Below are 19,729 nucleotides of genomic sequence, written 5' to 3' on the forward strand. Positions count from 1 at the left end.
GTTTGAGTTTAAGAGCCGTGGGGTTATGCTGCAACTGTATAGCACCTTGGTGAGACCACATTTGGAATATTGCGTGCAGTTCTGGTCACCTCACTATAAGGAGGATGTGGAGACACTGGAAAGAGTGCAAAGGAGATTTACCAGGATCCTGTCTGGTTTGGACAGTAGGTCTTATGAGGAAAGGTTGAGGGAACTTGGGCTTTTCTCTTTGGAGTGGAGGAGGTTGACAGGAGACTTGATAGAGGTTTGTAAGATGATGAGGGGGATAGATAGAGTGAACGTTCAAAGACTATTTCCTCGGGTGAATGGAACGGTAACTAGGGGGCATAACTATAGGGTTCATGGTGGGAGATATAGGAAGGATGTCCGAGGTAGGTTCTTTAATCAGAGAGTGGTTGGGGTGTGGAATGGACTGCCTGCAGGGATAGTGGAGTCAGAAACTTTAGGAACATTTAAGAAGCTTTTGGATAGGCACATGGAGCACTTCGGGATGATAGGTAGGAAATAGCTTGATCTGGGTTGCAGACAAAGCTCGGCACAACGTCGTGGGCTGAAGGGCCTGTTCTGTGCTGTACTGCTCTATGTTCTATGTTGTGAGACTTCTTACTGTGTTTACCCCAGTCCAACGCCGGCATCTCCACATTATCTGAGTAAAGCAGCATACATTGCAGGCTCAGTGAAAAAGGCATTTTCACTCCTGAAGGGTTGTCTAGATGGATTCAAATGACAGAAGTCACACATCAGGATTATTGTAGGATCTCCTCAAAGCAATAGTTTGTTGAGCAGGTCACCAAGTGAGTTACTTATAGTTGTCTTACCAGGAGGTCAAATTTCCATACTGGTGGACTTGAAAAGGAACAGTGTGGAAGACTTAAAGATGTTGCAGTCTCTAGGTTTTAAAGGTGTAGATGTTAATGCTTTTTTTCTGAAGCTACTGCTATTTCTTGCAATGTTATTTGCAGACTGATTGGTTTCTCCCTGGTTTTTGGGGTAATAAGATTTGTTATCTGTGAATAGCTTTAGTCACGTGATCAATATTTCTACTCTCCTTCCCCCCCCTGAATAATTTTGAGTTAGAATCTAGTGCAATGAAATGGAGAATGAGTGGTGCCATTCACATTACTTCTGATGAATTGGTTCCTCTAAAACTATCTTTGCTAAGTTTAGGATTCGGAGTCAGGAACTTTGAAGTACATTGATCTTAAGTTTCCGACAAGTCCACAAAAAATAGTAGGTGTGAATTCCACAGATGGGTTCATTTTGGCATGTCCATTTGGGGGAGGCACTCCACCCATAGTCATGCAACTAGGAACTTTCCAGAGAGTTAAAGTAGTCTGTGCTGAAACTGCAAAAGCCATCTGAACCTAAGCAGCCACATTAACCTGCTTTAATATCCATTTTTAAAAGAAAAGGCAGTTGCAAATATTCTATACTGAATACAGTGCATGATTAACGATATGACTATGATATTATCATAGAATCCCTACAATGTAGAATGAGGCCATTTGGCCTATTGCGTATGCACTGATTCTCTGACAAAGCATCTCACCCAGGATCACCCCTTGCCCTATCCTTGTAACCCCATGCATTTACCCCCCCCAATCCCCCTAACCTACACATTTTGGGATACCAAGGGGCAATTTAGCATGGCCAATCCACCTAACCTGCTCATCTTTGGACTGTGGGAGGAAACCAGAGCATCCGGAAGATACCCATACAGACATGGGGAGAACATGCATGGTGGCACAGTAGTTAGCACTGCTACCTCACAGTGCCAGGGACCCGGGTTGGATTCCCGGCTTGGGTCACTGTCTGAGTGGAGTTTGCACGTTCTCCTTGTGTTTGCGTGGGTTTCCTCCGGGTGCTTCGGTTTCCTCCCACAGTCCAAAGATGTGCAGGTTAGGTGGATTGGCCATGCTAAATTGCCCCTGAGCGTCAGGGGGGCTAGCTAGGGTAAATACATGGGGTTATGGGGATAGGGCCAGGAAGGGATTGTGGTCGGTTCAGACTCGATGGGTCGAATGGCCTCTTTCTGCACTGTAGGATTTTATGGATTCTATGGAACATGCAAACTCTGCACAATCACCCAAAGGGCAGAATTTAACCTGGGTCCCTGGTTTTGTGAGGCAACAGTGCTAACCACCGTGCCATCATGCCGTCCCTTTATTGGGCATGACAGCTGCCTCCAATTTTGAATTGAAGTTGGCCAGATCAGGGCTTAAATCCCCAATTCCATTTTAACTAATCGCTAAACTCCATTTCTGCCAAGTGAATTAGAGTTAAAACTCTTCAGCTCTTTTTCAGGTTTTCCCTTCCACTGCAGTGAACAGAGCTTTGGCTGAGCGCCAAATTCTCCGTCTTCTCTGGCAGCAGCAGTGGGACGTGAACTGCTGGAGAATTCCAGCCAATGTATTTTTCTCCACCTGTGCAGCTAGCCAGTCCCATTCACCTCTCCCATTTGCGTTGGAGGGATGGGTGAGGAAGGGGCAGAGAACAGCAGCAGAGTGTCTCAGTTATCAACATGGCCTCCTTGTGGTTTAACTAAGCCTTTGCTTGCTATCATTTCCTCATGGCCCATCTTTTGAATAGAAAGCTTGCCTCTCTGCCAATTGGACTGAATAACCTGCTGTTCTTAGCAAGGTACTGGCTGCTGTGACATTATCTCGAGAGCTTGCTTTGCTTCCTAGTTGGCTGAAGTTAGCATTTTATTTGCACTTTCATCTTTGTTGTCTCCGAAATGTCACTAACTGCACAAAATTATTTCCAGAACTATTTCAAAGAGAAGACAGAAATGTGTGATCACCTAGAAAAAGAGAAAGATAGCTTTGCAGGTATGTCTTCAGAGAGCAACGTTGAAATGATATTTAACAATGAATACTTGTGAGAATGAAAACAACTCAAAGGAGAAAGATAGACTTGGATTTACAAAGCACGTTTCATGACCTCAGAAACACCCAAAGCACTTTACAGCCACTGACATACTTTCAAATTGTAATCTCCGATTCCCTGTAGGAAGCCTGACAGCCAATTTGTGCACAATAAGATCCTCCAAATAGCATGATGATAACAGCCAGATAAACTGCCGAGGTACTTGTTATTTGAGGGATAATTATTGGGCTGGATACTGGAGAGAACTTGTGCGTTCTTCTTTGCAATTAAATCTTATCCATCCACCTAAGGACAAAGTTTCACACTTTAGCTGAGAGAACTCCCTTTCAAGAGTGCCACCCTGTCAGCTAACCTATCAGCTTAGATTTTGTGCTCAGGACTCTCTGGGACTTAAGCCCGTAACCTTTGGACACGGAGGCAAATGGTGTGACCAACTGAGCCACAGCTGACACACATGCGCAGAAATAGTTGCCTAGCAACTTGTTAACCACTTCTGCAATTGCAGCTGAGAGTGTACAGACTCCCTGATGTTAGGGTGAGGGATATAAATGGAATGTTTGCAAACATTTTGGAGATGGAAGAGGAAAAGGCTTATCGAATTTAGGTTCTGCAAGACATCTCTCAGCAATTCGGAATTTTCCATTTTGGAGGCGGGATTTGTGGCAATTTTCCTGTTGCTCTTCAGATGGGGTTCCCACGCCTAACCTTCTGTTTAAGACCTTATTAATTATGCAGGGAAAGGTTGCTTGCTGAATCACATGGCAGGAAGGACACTGATCCATCTGCCCACCATCACCTCATGGGAACAATATCCAGGACTGACAAGTGGCAAGTGACATTTTCCCCACACAAAAAAGTGCCACACAATGATAATCTCCAACAAGAGACAACCTTCACACCTTATAACATTCATGTACAGTATCATCGCTGAATCCTCCACTACCAACAACCTTTGACCCATGCCATGCCAATTGAAAAAAGTACCTTACAATGGTCATGTGGCAGATACCCAGCAGCTGTGCTTGGCTGCACCTTCCACTCTCACCTTTCTCTCTGTTAATGCTCAGATTGATCCACATTATTGTGACCCGAGTGAGTTCTGCAGTCTCATGTTAAAGTACTCCAAACGTTAGTGGTTCCAGTTGCACCTTCTCTAAATACTCTGACAGACTTCTGTCAGCTCAGAGTTCATTTCAGTGTTGTTACTCGAAACAGTGTGAGGGTTTTCCCTGTGCTGGTCCCCAAGATGTGGAGATGCCGGCGTTGGACTGGGGTGAACACAGTAAGAAGTCTCACAACACCAGGTTAAAGTCCAACAGGTTTATTTGGTAGCAAATACCATAAGCTTTCGGAGCGCTGCTCCTTCGTCAGATGGAGTGGAAATGTGCTCTCAAACAGTGCAGAGACACAAAATCAAGTTACAGAATACTGATTAGAATGCGAATCCCTACAACCAACCAGATCTTAAAGATACAGACAATGTGGGTGGAGGGAGCATTAAACACAGGTTAAAGAGATGTGTATTGTCTCCAGACAGAACAGCTAGTGAGATTCTGCAAGCCCAGGAGGCAAGCTGTGGGGGTTACTGATAATGTGACATAAATCCAATGGTGATGGTGGGCAGTTGGATTTATGTCACATTATCAGTAACCCCCACAGCTTGCCTCCTGGGCTTGCAGAATCTCACTAGCTGTTCTGTCTGGAGACAATACACATCTCTTTAACCTGTGTTTAATGCTCCCTCCACCCACATTGTCTGTGTCTTTAAGACCTGGCTGGCTGTAGGGATTCGCATTCTAATCAGTATTCTGTAACTTGATTTTGTGTCTCTGTGCACTGTTTGAGAGCACATTTCCACTCCATCTGACAAAAGAGCAGCGCTCCGAAAGCTTATGGTATTTGCTACCAAATAAACCTGTTGGACTTTAACCTGGTGTTGTGAGACTTCTTACTGGTCCCCAAGTCCAGCTCTGGGCTCAGCCCACACTGCCTCAGACCCCTCCCAGTCAAATTCTTTTCCAGCTTCAATATTAAATTGAATAATCACTTTGGGCTTTCAAGATGGTGCTGCTGCGTTTTTATTTTGAAACCAGCTTCGACCCTCTCCCGGACAGTATTCAGGTCCCTCTTACTGGCACCTCACAATTTGCAGGTAGAGTTCCTTCCAGTTATTCTCCAGCTTCCCAGAGTAAGCCTGGATCCTATTGTCATTGTAGTGGACATTCTGGCCCTCCCAAATGAATGCATCACAGTTGATGCCCCATGTGGATCTCACCCCTCCCAGCTTGATTGTGTGTGCATGGTCATAGTTATGTGGCCCTTCCCCCACCCCAGTATTACCTTTTCACATTTTACAGGCTGCAATTGCCTCCCCCAAACATGACCCCCCCAATTTGAGACTATGATCATGCCAAACTGTGTCTGATCCCCATTAAGCACACAGGCCTCACCCTCCATGGAATGGGAAGACAATGTGTGTGCCATGTAAAGCCCTGTAACATGGTTTGCAAAGCCCCAGGACTGTCTTAATGTTGGACCCTGACTAAGTGGTCTACAGAGTTTCAGGACTTCCTTTAATGTCTAAACTTGACCTCTTTGCCCCAGTTCAGGGATGATGCCTGTCTTTCATTTAGCTCTCCGATTCCTTCAGCACTGGGCATACCATTTCCCCTTCACAAGTCTCTGTGCAACCCATCGATCTTGAGCAAGCCTTCCCTCACATGCCACACTTACCGGCCCTACTTCCTGCTCCAGAGTCCACACGTAGCCTCTCCTATTCATGCAATCCAAACCCCTTCCACTCCCTCTTCTGTGTCTTTCTTGCAGTATTCCATATACGGCTCTAGCTTCCCCAACCCCAATTTTCCCTCTGCCTGCCATTGTGCTCCCCCTGTCTCCAACCCCATCATACCCCCTTCACTCTCATGTGTCCATCATTCACCTCCCGCCCTCCGCCCCACCCACTCTCTGCCCAACTCGTCGGTCCCTATTTTAGAGTGCAAACCAGCCCTGCTGGAGGCCTCCAGCACACAATACTGTGATCCTGGAGTAGCCCAGCACCCGCCGTAAGCAGACCAGCTCAACACCCGTGACCGGTCACTCGCGGCCGATGCAAACACCCTAACCAGTGTGGGCTAACACAGGCATCGCAGAGGGTGCGGAGCAGCACTGTTGCAGGTTGGCTCCAAATGTTGTACCCGCCTTGAAGTCACAAGTGAAGTGAGGGGAGGGTTGATCGCTGCACACCTTTTATATCTGGTCGTGACTGAGACTGGTCTAATTTCCCTTGGTGTGGCAGGTCATTCAAAGGGACTACATGACTCTGGCAAAGTTGCTTTTTTAATGAGTATTTATGGCTGGATAATACATGCAGATCGGTTGAGAAGATTTGTCTATTAAGAGTAACTAGAAAAAAAGCGAGACTACAACATTTGGCTGTGTAGCACAGTGGTGCTGGTGTTATGGGAGCCGGTCGAATTGATAAATAATAGGCAGATCCCCTACTGATCACCTCTGACATGGCATCAGAGGGAGATGGGTTAGATGCAGCAGAGAAGCTAAACTAATCACTGAGGGAAGAGGAACAAGAGCAGAAGGCCTTACCCACCTAGAGTCTTCATGGAACACTGCTCTAGCCTGCAACTAAGCTGGGAGCAATGTGTTCACTGGCCACGTTTCATCAAGGAGATGGTCACAGAAATATGCCACCTCTTGGAATCATTCCTGCAGCCTCAAAGCAGGAAGAGTGCTGCTCTGGGTCATCGAAATGATCATGAAACAGGCGATATCCAAGCACATTGTAGTTTGTTGTATGTGGCTACATTCACAGAACACTTCTGGGAGAAGCAGGTGGAACGAGCTTATTTGCAAGCTCAGTGGCCTTCCCATGTACAGAAAGCCATTGATTGCATTCACTTGGCCTTTTCCAAATACCATACCTCACTGGGGATATGTACTGAAACTACAAGGGTACCAGTCACTCAAATGTGTGCGAGTACAGCCAGAACAGCACGCTGACAAATGCCCGCTATCCTGGGTTATTCATAATGTTTGTATCCCGTGCCAGTCAACCATTACAGCAATCTTTCAGTCACCATGTCGAAGCTGACGGTAGCTACCGAGGAACAAGTGCTATATGTAGTACAACCAGTTGATAACTCCACTCTGCAATCCCAGCACATCTGATCAACACTCATGCAATGAAAGCCAGGTTGCGACTGGATGTGGCATTAATTAGACGATCAGTGATCTAAAGCAATTGTTTCACTGCCTGGACCACTTGTAGGGAGCAAGCCAGGTGCACATTCCAATTCATGGTAGTTTGCTGCATCAAAGGACAATGAACAAAGAACAGCACAGCACAGGAACAGGCCCTTCGGCCCTCCAAGCCTGCGTTGATCATGATGCCTGCCTAAACTAAAACCGTATGCACTCAAGAGTCCGTATCCTTCCATTCCCATCCTATTCATGCATTTGTCTAGTTGCCCCTTAAATGCTGCTATCATACCTGCTCCCACCACTTCCCCAAGCAGCGTGTTCCAGACATTCACCACCCTCTGTGTAAAAAAACTTGCCTCGCACATCTCCTCTAAACTTTTCCCCACGCACCTTAAACCGATGTCCCCTCGTACTTGACTTTTCTAACCAAGGAAAGAGCATCTGACTATCCACTCTGTCCATGTCATTCATAATCTTGTAAATCTCTATCAGGTCACTCCTCAATCGCCATCATTCCACTGAGAACAAACCGAGTTTATCCAACTTCTCCTTATAGCTAATACCTTCCAGACCAGGAACATCCTGGTAAACCTCTTCTGTACCCTCTCCAAAGCATCTACATCCTTCTGGTAGTGTGACGACCAGAATTGTACACAATATTCTAAATGAGGCCTAACTAAGATTCGGTACACCCCAGCATACTTTGCAACCTGGCATTAGGGTACAGCTGTTGCCACCAGGTGATTGATGACCATCTCAGGAGAAGAAGGAGGAAGAGGAGAATGAGGAACTGTAAGAAGAATGGATAAGGTCACCAAGTTCCAAACTGGAAATTCGAGAGTATATCACTGGACTCAGTTCCCTTGAATAAACCCTCAGGTTTCCATTGATTAACATTTCCCCACCTTGCCATCCCTCTTACAGACCTTCAAAATGTTGGCATTAGCTGTCATGGCCACCTTGTTCAATGCCTTCTGGACAATTGTCTGGAGGTCTTCCTGATCTCAAGAGAATACCAACTCTCCTTTCTGATCCACCCCCAGCATGACACCCCAATACCTGGGGGCATGCTTTTTTGTCTGTGGCACCATTTTGGGGTCTTCCTGAAGTTTTTTTCCATTGTTGGAGAGGTGATGGCCTAGTGGTATTATTGCAAGACTAAGAAACTCAGTTAATGCTCTGGGACCCTGGGCTCAAATCATGCCATGGCAGATCGTGAAATTCAAATTCAATAAATAAAACATCTGGAATTAAGAATCTGTTGATAGCCATGAAACTGTTGTTGATTGTCGGAAAAACCCATCTGGTTCAATAATGTCCTTTAGGGAAGGAAATCTGCCGTCCTCACCCAGTCCGTGACTCCAGACCCATGGCAACGTGGTTGACTCTCAACTGCCCTCCAATGAGCAATTAGGGATGGACAATAAATGCTGGCCAGCTAGTGACACCCATGTTCTACAAATAAAAAATGCTTTAGCCCCTGTTGCAGCCAGAATGACCTCACTTTCAAGATATTTTAAAATTTATTTATTAGTCACAAGTAATGCTTATATTAACACTGCAATGAAGTTCCAGTGAAATTCCCCTAGTTGCCACAGTCCAGCGCCTGATTGGGTCAATGCACCTAACCAGCACAGGCTTTCAGAATGTGGGAGGAAACCGGAGCAGCCGGAGGAAACCCACACAGACACGGGGAGAACGTGCAAGCGCCACACAGTGACCCAAGCCGGGAATTGAACCCGGGTCCATGGCACTGTGAAGCAGCAGTGCCAACAACTGTGCTACCGTGTCGTCCCGTGCTGTGCCGAGATGTGGTTTGGCCTTTAGTGCATGAACTTGGGCACCCTGTGGAAGTATGCAGCCACTCAGCAGTGCATTCAGAGATCAGCTACAAGCCACAATCAGGAAAATCATGTCGGCAGCATAAAGTTTATATCATTTCAGACAGGCACAGGATAATCATGAACTCTGTGTCAAAATTCAAAAGCTGTCCAATTTAGTCCCCTAATATTGTTTTCCTGCAAGTATTATGAGAGATTCTGATAAGATAAAGGAGGGAAATTATTTTCAATGTTCAAATAGAAGGCATACATTTAAAATCATGACCCAAAGAATAACAGGTTATTTTCTTTTTGATGCAGGAAGATTGTTAAAATATGGAATTCCCTGACAAAACATTGATGGCAATGGAATCCAAAATTACTTTTAAAACTGAAGTGTATAAATTCTTTAAACAAATTAACAGAGGGGGGCAACAACATGGGGCTAAGTGGATAACGTATTTGGAGAGCTGGAGTTAATGTGATGGATAAAATGTTCTCCTACGTTGGGGAAGTATATGATTTTATTATTCCTATGTGGCCTCGAATAATAATATATTGCCTGCTGTTACTATAGTAACAAAGCAGCAAAGCAGTAATGTATTCTCTAAACACTCCAGCCATCGCAAGCAAGGCTATTAGTTTGCACTTTCATGGTAAAAATCTTGGTCTATCATCCAAGAATTCCAGAATATCTGTAATAAGAGACTTTGATTTATCTAGTTGGCATAAACCATGGCCTCTTCATGGGTTTGCAAGTTGGCACAGGCCAAAACTCTGCCACGCTCACTGGGTATGTGAAGCATCGCTTTGCGCCGAGTTCGGTCTTGGGTGCAGAGAAACGGGAACTGAGATTTATCACAAAATTCGAATCCTGAGTCATCATGGAAGTGTTTAATTATGCTTACCGAGTTCCACGTCCTGGTCATCTGTGTAAATGAGAATGATGTTTGGCCTGATATTCCTGCGGTCTCGCTGAAATCGACCTTTCAGTCGCTGAGAAAGGACAGCTAACCCAGGGCTCACGAAAGTGACAACACCCAGCACAATCAATCCAAGGGTAAGTCTTGACTGCAACATTTCGTCTCACTCGAGGTCTCTGTCCTTCCAGCGAAGGTGAACAATTCTTTCCTTTGTTTACTTTCAGTTCTGCAATTTAAAAAGTAAACAGTAATGTGCATCTGATAAGACGTACAACATTTGGCCATTCTCTGACCTCAGAGCTGAGGAAACCAGCTCAATACATTGGGGACAATAGTGTTTCCTTCTCTTACTTAATGCTTGCTTTTAGATTAGTACAAATACTCAGAATATTCTTACATTCTTGGGATGGAAATTGAGCTGACCCACTTTCAGTCAACAAAGAAGCCAAAGGAAGACCCCATGGGCTTTATCTCAATAATTTAGGTGACTTGAAAGTGCCTGTTGTATCTCCTCAAACAGGTTGCTGGTTTCAGCTGATAAATTTCAGGCTGTTACCTCATTGGCAGTGATCCTCTGGAACGTCCCCAAGGGAAATTGGGCAGAGAAAAGAGGGCAACAGGAGCGTGGGGGACGAGGAGGTGCGTGGAGGTGGTTGATTGAGAGTTGGCAATGGATCGAGTGGGTATGGAGCCAGGAGGAACATGCTTACATTTCCTAACTCCTTTCTTTTTTTAAGTTTTAAAGCTTAAAGTTTAAGTTTATTTATTAATGTCACAAGTCGGCTTACATTAACGCTGCAATGAAGTAACTGTGAAAATCCAGCGCCTGTTTGGGTACACTGAGGGAGAATTTAGCATGGCCAATGCACCTAGCCAGTAGGTCTTTTGAAGTGTGGGAGGAAACCGGAGCACCCGGAGGAAACCCGCACAAACACAGGGGGGACATGAGGTCTCCGCACAGGCAGTCACCCAAGCCAGGAATCAAACCCAAGTCCCTGGCACTGTGAGGCAGCAATGCTAACCACTGTGCCACTCATTTATGGTGGTGACCATTTACTGGGCTAAACTGGAAAACCTAAGTGGAGAAGGAACAATTCTTTTCCATCAGGTGGTGATCTGCAGGCATTAGATGCCTCGTTATCTATGCAAGGGGGCCTAATGCCTATTTTAGGTGGCTGCCAGATGTCGGAAAATCATCCAAGCCCAATTTGGTGTTGGATAGTATGTAGGACAAACAGGTCAGTTTTGACCTGACTTCCTACTGGAACGTAGGTTCAACAATGATTAATTTCTATCCGATGAGACTGTAATGCTACAAGACATTATAAGTTAGCAATTGGAGAAATACTGTAGCACATCACCACATCAAGTGAACCATAAGAGAGGAAATGGCAAAACCCATGTCGAAAACAAGCAATTAATACATGCATAATGGTGCATTTCAAACAATTATTGCAATATCTAATAAGGATTAAAATTGCTACTTTGTACCAGGAAAAATAAGGCATGCAAGTTTAATTAAATTATGGTACAATGGACAGCTAGGGGAATGCATTCTGTGGGTTGGCATGTTAGTGAGTGTTTCGACAGTAGGGAATATGTGATGCTGGATAATCTTTGACCTGGTTATACACACAATTTGATGTTCATTATTCAACAGATGACACGCTGCTCTTTTCTCCCAAAACAATGTCAACTTGGACAGGCATCAAAGCGAGTTCAAACAATAGCAGTGACTAGTGACTGTGTCCACAGCATTAGAATTTTATACAGAGCGCAGAGATGGCACATGAATTTAAAATCATGAATAACAATATGTGGACTTTATAATGCTGTGATAGCCAACTGTAACACAGGTATTTCTTTAAACAAGAGAATTTGGATGTTCAAGAGATGTACACAACGTCATAAATAAAAACAGAAAATGCTGAAAAAAAAATACTCAACAGGCCAGGCATCAGTGAAGAAACAGTTGGAGCTTTCAGATCAATGAACATTTGAAGAAGCAAAGGATACATTGATCTGGAACATTGGGCGGAATCTTCTGACTCCCCTTGTGGCGAGGATGGTGGGAGAGGGTTCATTTAATTGGGTGGGAGGGTGATGGTTGGGGGTTGTACCACCTCCTTTGCCTCCACCCCAAGTAAGTCCTTGGCAGGAAGGCCCAGCCACCAATTGGGGCCGTTAACTGGTCAATTAATGTTCACGTCAGGCCCTTACCCCGCCACCGCTGGTATTAACCCAGCAGTGAGTAGGAGGCTTATCATGCAAGAAGCAGACACGCAAACCCTGGTTTTGGGGCGGGGGGGGGGGGGGGGGGGGGGGGCTTGTTCAAAGGAGCTCGAGGGACCAGACATTGGGAAGGGAGGGTCCATTGACAGCCAGTTCCTGCCCATGCCCCCATCCTTCACCCTTCCTGTGACCCCCTTCTCACCACCATTCACCTGTGTTTGTGTCCCTCCTTGATCAGTGGCCTCAGATTGGCTGGCACACCACAGCAGTTACTGCTTCCCTAGTGGTGCTTCTGAGTACAGTAGAGTTGCCAGCTTTCTGCCCCTTCAAGCTCCTTATCCAAGGGGAAATCCCATCACTGACCTATAAGGTGCCTGGATGATACAAGATATGATGGGCTTTCCTTAAAGGAGGCGAAAAGGTATTCTCGCCAGCTTTGCTGCCAATGGCTGAAAACGCCATTGCCTGGACAAGACTCCATTCTCCACAGACGCTGCCTGACTTGCTGAGTATTCCCAAACTTTTCTTTCAGATTTCAAGTAGCCAAATAACAGCACTGCTTAAGGATCTTTCCGCACACACTGGGACTTGGGTATATTTTGTTATTATTTCCTCTGCCTGCTTTTCTATCCAAAAAAGTAGAATAAAGAATGAGCAAGAATGGGAATTAGTACCTGGAATTCATGGAATCCCTACAGTGCAGGCGGCGGCCATTTAGCCCATAGAGCCTGCACCAACAACAATCCCACCCAGGCCCTATTCCCGTAACCCCACTTATTTACCCTGCTAATCCCCTGACACTAGGGTCAATTTAGCATGGCTAATCTACCTAACCCGCACATCTTTAGACTGTGGGAGGAAACTGGAGCACCCGGAGGAAACTCACGCAGACATGGGGAGAACGGGATTCATAGAATCCCTACAACGTAGAAGTAGGCCATTCGGCCCATTGAATCTGCACTGACTCTCCGACAGAGCATCCCACCCAGGCTCTATCTCTATTCTCCACATATTTACCCTGCTAACCCCTCTAATCTACATATCTTGGGATACTAAGGCGCAGTTTACCTTGGCCGAACAATCTAACCTGCACATCTTTGGACTGTGAGAGGAAACCTGAGCACCCGGAGGAACCCCATACAGAGATGGGAAGAACGTGCAAACTCTACACAGACAGTCACCCAAGGCTGGGATTGAACTCGGGCCCCTGGTGCTGTAAAGCAACACTGTGCCACCCAAATTGAAGTGACCACGAGTCTCCTGGAACTAAATTTCCCCAACACCATCAACATCGAGTGTTGTAGATCAACCTGCAGAAAGATCAGTGGGCATCTTATTTTTAGTTCATAGCTAAATTTACAGTTGGACACCATAGGACAAGAAGGTGTCATCAAATTCTTGCAAAGTTTTTGCAAAGTGTAGGGCAATTTTAGCTTTGTCGATGACATTATTTTCTGAAAAATCTTTTTCGTATAGGCTTGGATTTTGCAGTTGCAACGATAGCGAAACTCTCAACAATTGCTGTGGTGGAACCTCTGGCATTCGCAGATGCAACAATCCAGAAGTGGCTCTCAATAATTCCCTACTCCTCCAGTGTGTGCTGCTGAAGTCCTGCAGATGAAGATCTTACAAATCACTTGAATTGACGTGGAATTGATGATAATGCTATTATCATCTTCATCATAAAATACTCATGGAAAAGTTCTGTCTATGAGGAGTAACTGTTTTTAATAGTTTACTATACTGTAATTACTGCTGACAACCTCTCTGGTTCTGAAAAAGTAATTATATATTTGTCAAATGTCTCCATAATAATTAAATTTATGTGGCTTTTTTTAAATGTTTAGCTGGTGCTGGAATGAAACCCAGAGCACAGAGATTGCAGAATCTGTGTGGGCAGCTTTCTCAGAGGTTAATAGCAAGCATTGTCAATTTGCCACTGCCCGCACAATCTGGTTCATTGTATAAGTCAGGTGTTACAGCCCAAACTGATTACAAAGTGAAGCACATGAACCTTATTCCACATTATTCCAGTATCTCAGGTGTAGACTTTGAACTCCGGGTCCATTTGTGTTATAACCTCTGTGTTGATTCAATATAAACCCAATCTATTGTAAATGGAGGATCATTTAGAGAGGATTGCAGAGTGGAAAAATCGTACATGTAATTCTATAAATAATGATATTTCTTATATAAAACATTTACTGTTGCATTTTCTGCATCACACCTTCCTTCCCATGGGGAAGCAGCCACATGTTCTCTTCCAAGAACCCTACCAATGATTTCCCAAGTAACTACTGACTATGTAAGAGCAAGTGGGAACTCATTTTCCCTCTTTCCTTTTCTGTAATAGATTGATTAATTGCAGGGAGTCATCACCTCAGAGATTACCTGCCATGTAACACTAAATGTCACAGAATGTTACAGTACAATACCAATTTACCAGTCCCCATCTACATCTTATACCCTCTTTAATACACTGGTCCAGGCATTTTCACACCCACTTTATATACTTGGACCTTTTATTCTACTCTGCCCAGGTCATTACCTTACCAATTGCTGTTGTGCTAAAGTCGCTATAGTCCCAGGTGACCGTAGGCTGCTATTCCCTTTGAGGAGGGGAGAGCTGACTGGTGGTGATTTAACCTCACCTCAGGCAAGGGGCAAGGCTGAGGAGACGGGGCTTTCATGAATCTCAGCCAGTACGGGAATTGAACCCATGCTGTTGGCTTTGCATCATGAACCAGCCACCCAGCCAACTGACAATGATGTACCCATCCCAAATCCACCCCCCCCCTCCTTTTGGGTCATATAACATGGGGCAAGATTTTACGTTGCTTAGGGTTCCTGATCCTCACCCCCAGTGAAAAAGTCAGTGCTGAATCTTCTCCATTCTCCAGTGGGTTGCCCTCAGAATTTAGTGCTCATCAGGGCAGTGATTGGCTCAGAGTAAGGCTTCCACCTCATTTGTGGAGGAAAGGCCCCCACTAAGAGCTGATTGCCATTCAACGAGCTGGCAGCTCTCTGGTCTCATCAGTGCTCCCAGGAGCAATGGACACTGTTGGGATCGCATCCAGTCTCCAATAGAGATATTTACTGCAGCCAGATGAGCAGACCAGTTGGAGAGGAAGGGTGTATTTTGGAAAAGCCAGACTAGGAGCTCTAAGTGAGGCCTGGAGTGCACAGGCTGAGGGGTGGAGGCGAGGTGAAACTTGGGAGGGGAGGAAGGATGCCCCCCATCCCCCTCCCCGTTCCTCCCGGCCCCCTTTACTGCTAACAGCCCAAGGAGTGAGGCCTAATGGTTTCAAACCTGGCACTGGCCTTCACCCGCTGTGCAAAAATTGTGGTGGGTGCAGAAAGAGACCCCTAAGTTGTCATTAATTTGGCTCTTAAAGGAGTCCCAATTGGCCCAAGGGCAGGTGGGATACCAGACTCCTGGCCACCCTGCATAAAATTGTGGTGGGACTGTAAGCTGCCAGAGAGGCACTGAGAATCGTGTCCATGGTATAATGTCCAAGTTTAATGTCCCACCCATCTGCCAACCTGTCCTTCAGAGAGAATATATGCATAAAGTGAACCCATTATAATATGAAGGTGCATACTCAATAAAATAGGAAAAAGTCCAGCATAGATGTATATAGTGCCTATTACCCTTCTTCACTCCACAGCATTGAGCAACTTAAACTGAGTCTTTATTCACAATGAGCACATCTAACCATACTTCAAATAAAACTATATTATACTTGCATGCGGAATGTTAATAAAGCGGTAGGTGTTACATATGCAGGAACACAAAGTACTAATGAGTATTAAATTCTGGCATTTAAGTTAATTCATATATTTTTGTTTTAATTGTGCTTTTAATAGTTTCTTGCTACTTGTCCTATATATTACATATCTACTGAGCTAATAACAGGTAATGACCTCTCTGAGAACTCCAGATAACGTTAGTCTGGAAGCTTTAATGATTTTCTGTTTTTCTCATTATCACTACTTTTTCATTAATCTTTATAAGTACGATACAATAAACAGCTATCATATGAAATTATTTACTTCAAGGGAGTGAGAGAATAAACCTCTAAGGTAATATGACTGATCATTACCCTTCAGTGTCTCAGCAGTGTCTTTTGTTAGCTCCAGTACATTGATGCAAACTGTATGAAGCTATTTTCTTGAATGTATTCATTATCACTACATCAACATCCAGCTGGGGGCAGAAACATAGTGACCCTTCCTCATTAAACGGTCGACATTTCGAAGCATTATCTTCTTACCTCATCTGTTGAGTCCTTTCTACCGCTTCTATCTCCAGACCTCTCAGTGCAGCCTCTCGGTGCCTTTTCAGATGCTGTCAGTCAGTCACATGAGCTCAATATCCCTGGCCCTTGCAAATGTACTGACTTAATTTCGCCGTTTTAGCTCCTATACATCCCGTTGCAGCAACTGAAACTGGAGGTCATGCTCTGCAATTTACCACCATGTGGCCGTTCTATCTTGCAGTTAAGCTGAGATTTATTTTGAATATATACACTGCACTAGGGATTTAAATGCTGAGTAACAATAAAACATCCTGTCATCTATATTAGACTAGTCTTTAATCCTCGGAGAGCAGTGAAGACATTGGTGCAGCCTTTATGTTAAAGCAGGTCAGTACTGTATTTCATTGGTCAAATACTTTCAACACTGCTTTTATAGGCAATCGTTTTTTTCACAAAGCAGATCTTTGAATGTAAGCATTTCTTAATTAACAAAATGATAAAACACTATAAAAATATTTAAATTATTTACAAAATTATGGCTGTAAACATTGAACCCCATCAAGATTCTGCAACTGATTGAGTTTACATCTAACGATCCTTTGGGCAGCATGGTGGTTAGCACTGCTGCCTCACAGCTCTAGGGACCTGGGTTCGATTCCTTGCTTGGGTCACTGTCTGTGCGGAGTCTGCACATTCTCCCCGTGTCTGCGTGGGTTTCCTCCGAGTGCTCCAATTTCCTCCCACAAACCAAAGGTGTGTGGGTTAGGTGCATTGGCTCTGCTAAATTGCTCCTTAGTGTCCTGGGATGCGTAGGTTGGAGGAATTGGCGGAGTGAATGTGTGGGGTTACGGGGATAGAGCCTGGGTGGGATTGTTGTCGGTGCAGACTCGATGGGCCGAATGGCCTCTTTCTGCACTGTAGGGATTCTATGAATTCAGAACTGTCCAGTTGTACTACCATTGCTCTCACATCAATAGTAACATTAAAATGTTGCATTTTTAAAATCTCCTACAACAATTAAAACCTAAATGAATGAAAGTGCACACTTCATTTTCAGTGTCATAGAGGTTGACTAGAAGTAATTAATTGTCAATATATTATTTAAAGGGTAATCGTATTGTTAAAACAGTAATTACTCTGAATTGGGCAAGGGCTGCCTTCCTGCGGTGTGTTTAATCCATACCTACTATGCAAATACGGCAACTTTATGGCATTCATTGTATTATAATAATGAGGCAGGCAGCAAATTGCTGTGATTGTGGAGTGGTGAAACTAGCGGGTTACAAACACAAAGACAGCATCTGATCTGAGCAATTATGTTTCTAACAATGACCATTCAAGGTGCACAAGTCAGACAAAGGCACAGAAAAGAAATTGTACATGGGTTGTAATTTGCTTAAAAGTAATAGTGAGGTTAATATCACTCATCATTACTTATATGCAACTTCAGGTGATGAGCAAATGTGTGGTCAAACTCAAACATCCAAATGTTTCTGCCCAAGTTGCATCCCTCCTGTCTGGCTCATACAAATTACAAGCAGGATTAGACCATTCAGCCCCTCGAGCCTGCTTCACCATTCAATACAAAGTCTCACAACACCTGATAAAGGAGCAGAGCTCTGAAAGCTCGTGATTCCAAATAAACCTGTTGGACTTTAACCTGGTGTTGTGAGACTTCTTACTGTGCCCATCCCAGTCCAACGCTGGCATCTCCACATCATGGCTACCATTCAATAAGTTCATGGCTGATCCAATTGTAACCTTAACTCCCACCTACACCCAATGATCTTTCAGCCCCTGCTTATCAAGAATCTACCTACCTCTGCCTTAAAAAAAAACTCTGCTTCTGGCACCATTTCGGGAAGAGAGTTCCAAAGACGCTTTGAGAGAAAATGATTCTCCTGGTCTGTATTAAATGAGCCACCCCTTATTTTTAAGCAGTGACCCCGGTTCTAATATTCTACCACAAGAGGGAATATAATTTCTGTATCCATACTACCAAGACCCCTCAGGATCTTGTATGTTTCGATCAAGTCAGCTCTTACTCTTCTAAACTCCTGTCTACAAATTATCAACAGGCTTAGGCCATTCAGCCCCTCAAGCCTGCTTCACCATTCAATACATAGTTTCACAACACCTGATGAAGGAGCAGCGCACCGAAAGCTCGTGATTCCAAATGAGCCTGTTGGACTTTAACCTGGTGTTGTGAGACTTCTTACTCTGCCTAGCCTGTCCAATCTTTCCTTAGAAGACAACCCACTCATTCCAGGTATTAGTCTAGTTAACCTTGTCTGAACTGCTCCTAATGCATTTGCACCCTTCCATAAATAAGGAGACCAACACTGTGCACAGTTCTCCAGGTGTGGTTTGAACAATGCCCTGTATAACTGAAGCATTACCTTCCTACTTTTGTATTTAATTCATTTTGCAACATTCTATTAGCTTTCCTAATTACTTTATGTACCTATATACTAACCTTTTGAAACTCCGACACCTGGATTGCTCTGCATTCCGGAGGTCTGCAATTTCTCACCATTTAGATCATCTGCTTTTATTTATTCTTCCTGCCAAAGTTGACTATCATATTTTCTTCATCTGCCAAATCTTTGCCCACTCATTCCCTAAGGCACCTTCATAAATTATTTTCCTACCCATGTTATGTAACCAGCAAATGAAGAGTCATGTGATCTGCTGTGATTTCTGCCTGACAATAAGCCTTTGTACATTGGTTACTCTGGAGTGGGCAGGAGAGACTATTGAAATGTATGTGTCATATTTCACAACGAAAACAAAGGCAAGAGTAGCTGGGCTAACTGTGGGCAGACTTTCAATCTCCGAGTTTTTGGGTCAGAGGTCTGTCAGAGAACAAAAGGTTGCACCAGAGTGGTCCACGGAAAGGAATATGCTGCTTTTCTGTGGACTACCAGGCAGAATGCCAGAAACAACACAGTCTCTGCTTGAAGAGATGCAATTTGAAGACTCCAGAAGATTCATTCTGGTGTGGCCAGGGAAAGGAGTCACCTAGAGTAGATCTTACTGCTGGTAGTCTGTTTGGGAATTCTCAGGAAATTGGGAAGCACCTTTTGGCAGTCACGTGATGTTACGACATGGCTAAATGGTGAGAAGCAGATCTGTAGGAAGCTGGGAGTGATGCTTGACCCTGACTATACTCTTTATACACCTATAACTGTGCGGCCAAATTCCCCTCCAACTTGATTTTCAAGTTTGCTCATGACACCACTATAGTGGGTCAGATCTCAAACAATGACGAGAGAGTTCAGGAAAGAGATAGAGAATCTGGTGAACAGGTGTGACAACAATAATCTCTCCCTCAACATCAACAAAACGAAGGAGATAGTCATCGACTTCAGGAAGCATAGTGGAGGAC

General features: G+C 44.4%; 1 protein-coding gene across 2 annotated transcripts in view; it reads right to left on the reverse strand.

Moving 5' to 3' along the window:
• The window catches only part of LOC144508528 (extracellular sulfatase Sulf-2-like), a 347,976-nt gene that overhangs the window by 137,165 nt on the left and 191,082 nt on the right, over positions 1–19,729 (reverse strand). For both annotated transcript variants that reach the window (XM_078236521.1, XM_078236520.1), the window contains exon 4: positions 9,836–10,076. In XM_078236521.1, the coding sequence (XP_078092647.1) occupies positions 9,836–10,007 (172 nt within the window). In that variant the 5' untranslated portion in view covers positions 10,008–10,076. The remainder of the gene's footprint in view (positions 1–9,835; positions 10,077–19,729) is intronic.

The sequence above is a fragment of the Mustelus asterias genome, chromosome 20 (genome assembly GCF_964213995.1).
Source record: "Mustelus asterias chromosome 20, sMusAst1.hap1.1, whole genome shotgun sequence".
Lineage (NCBI taxonomy): Eukaryota > Metazoa > Chordata > Chondrichthyes > Carcharhiniformes > Triakidae > Mustelus > Mustelus asterias.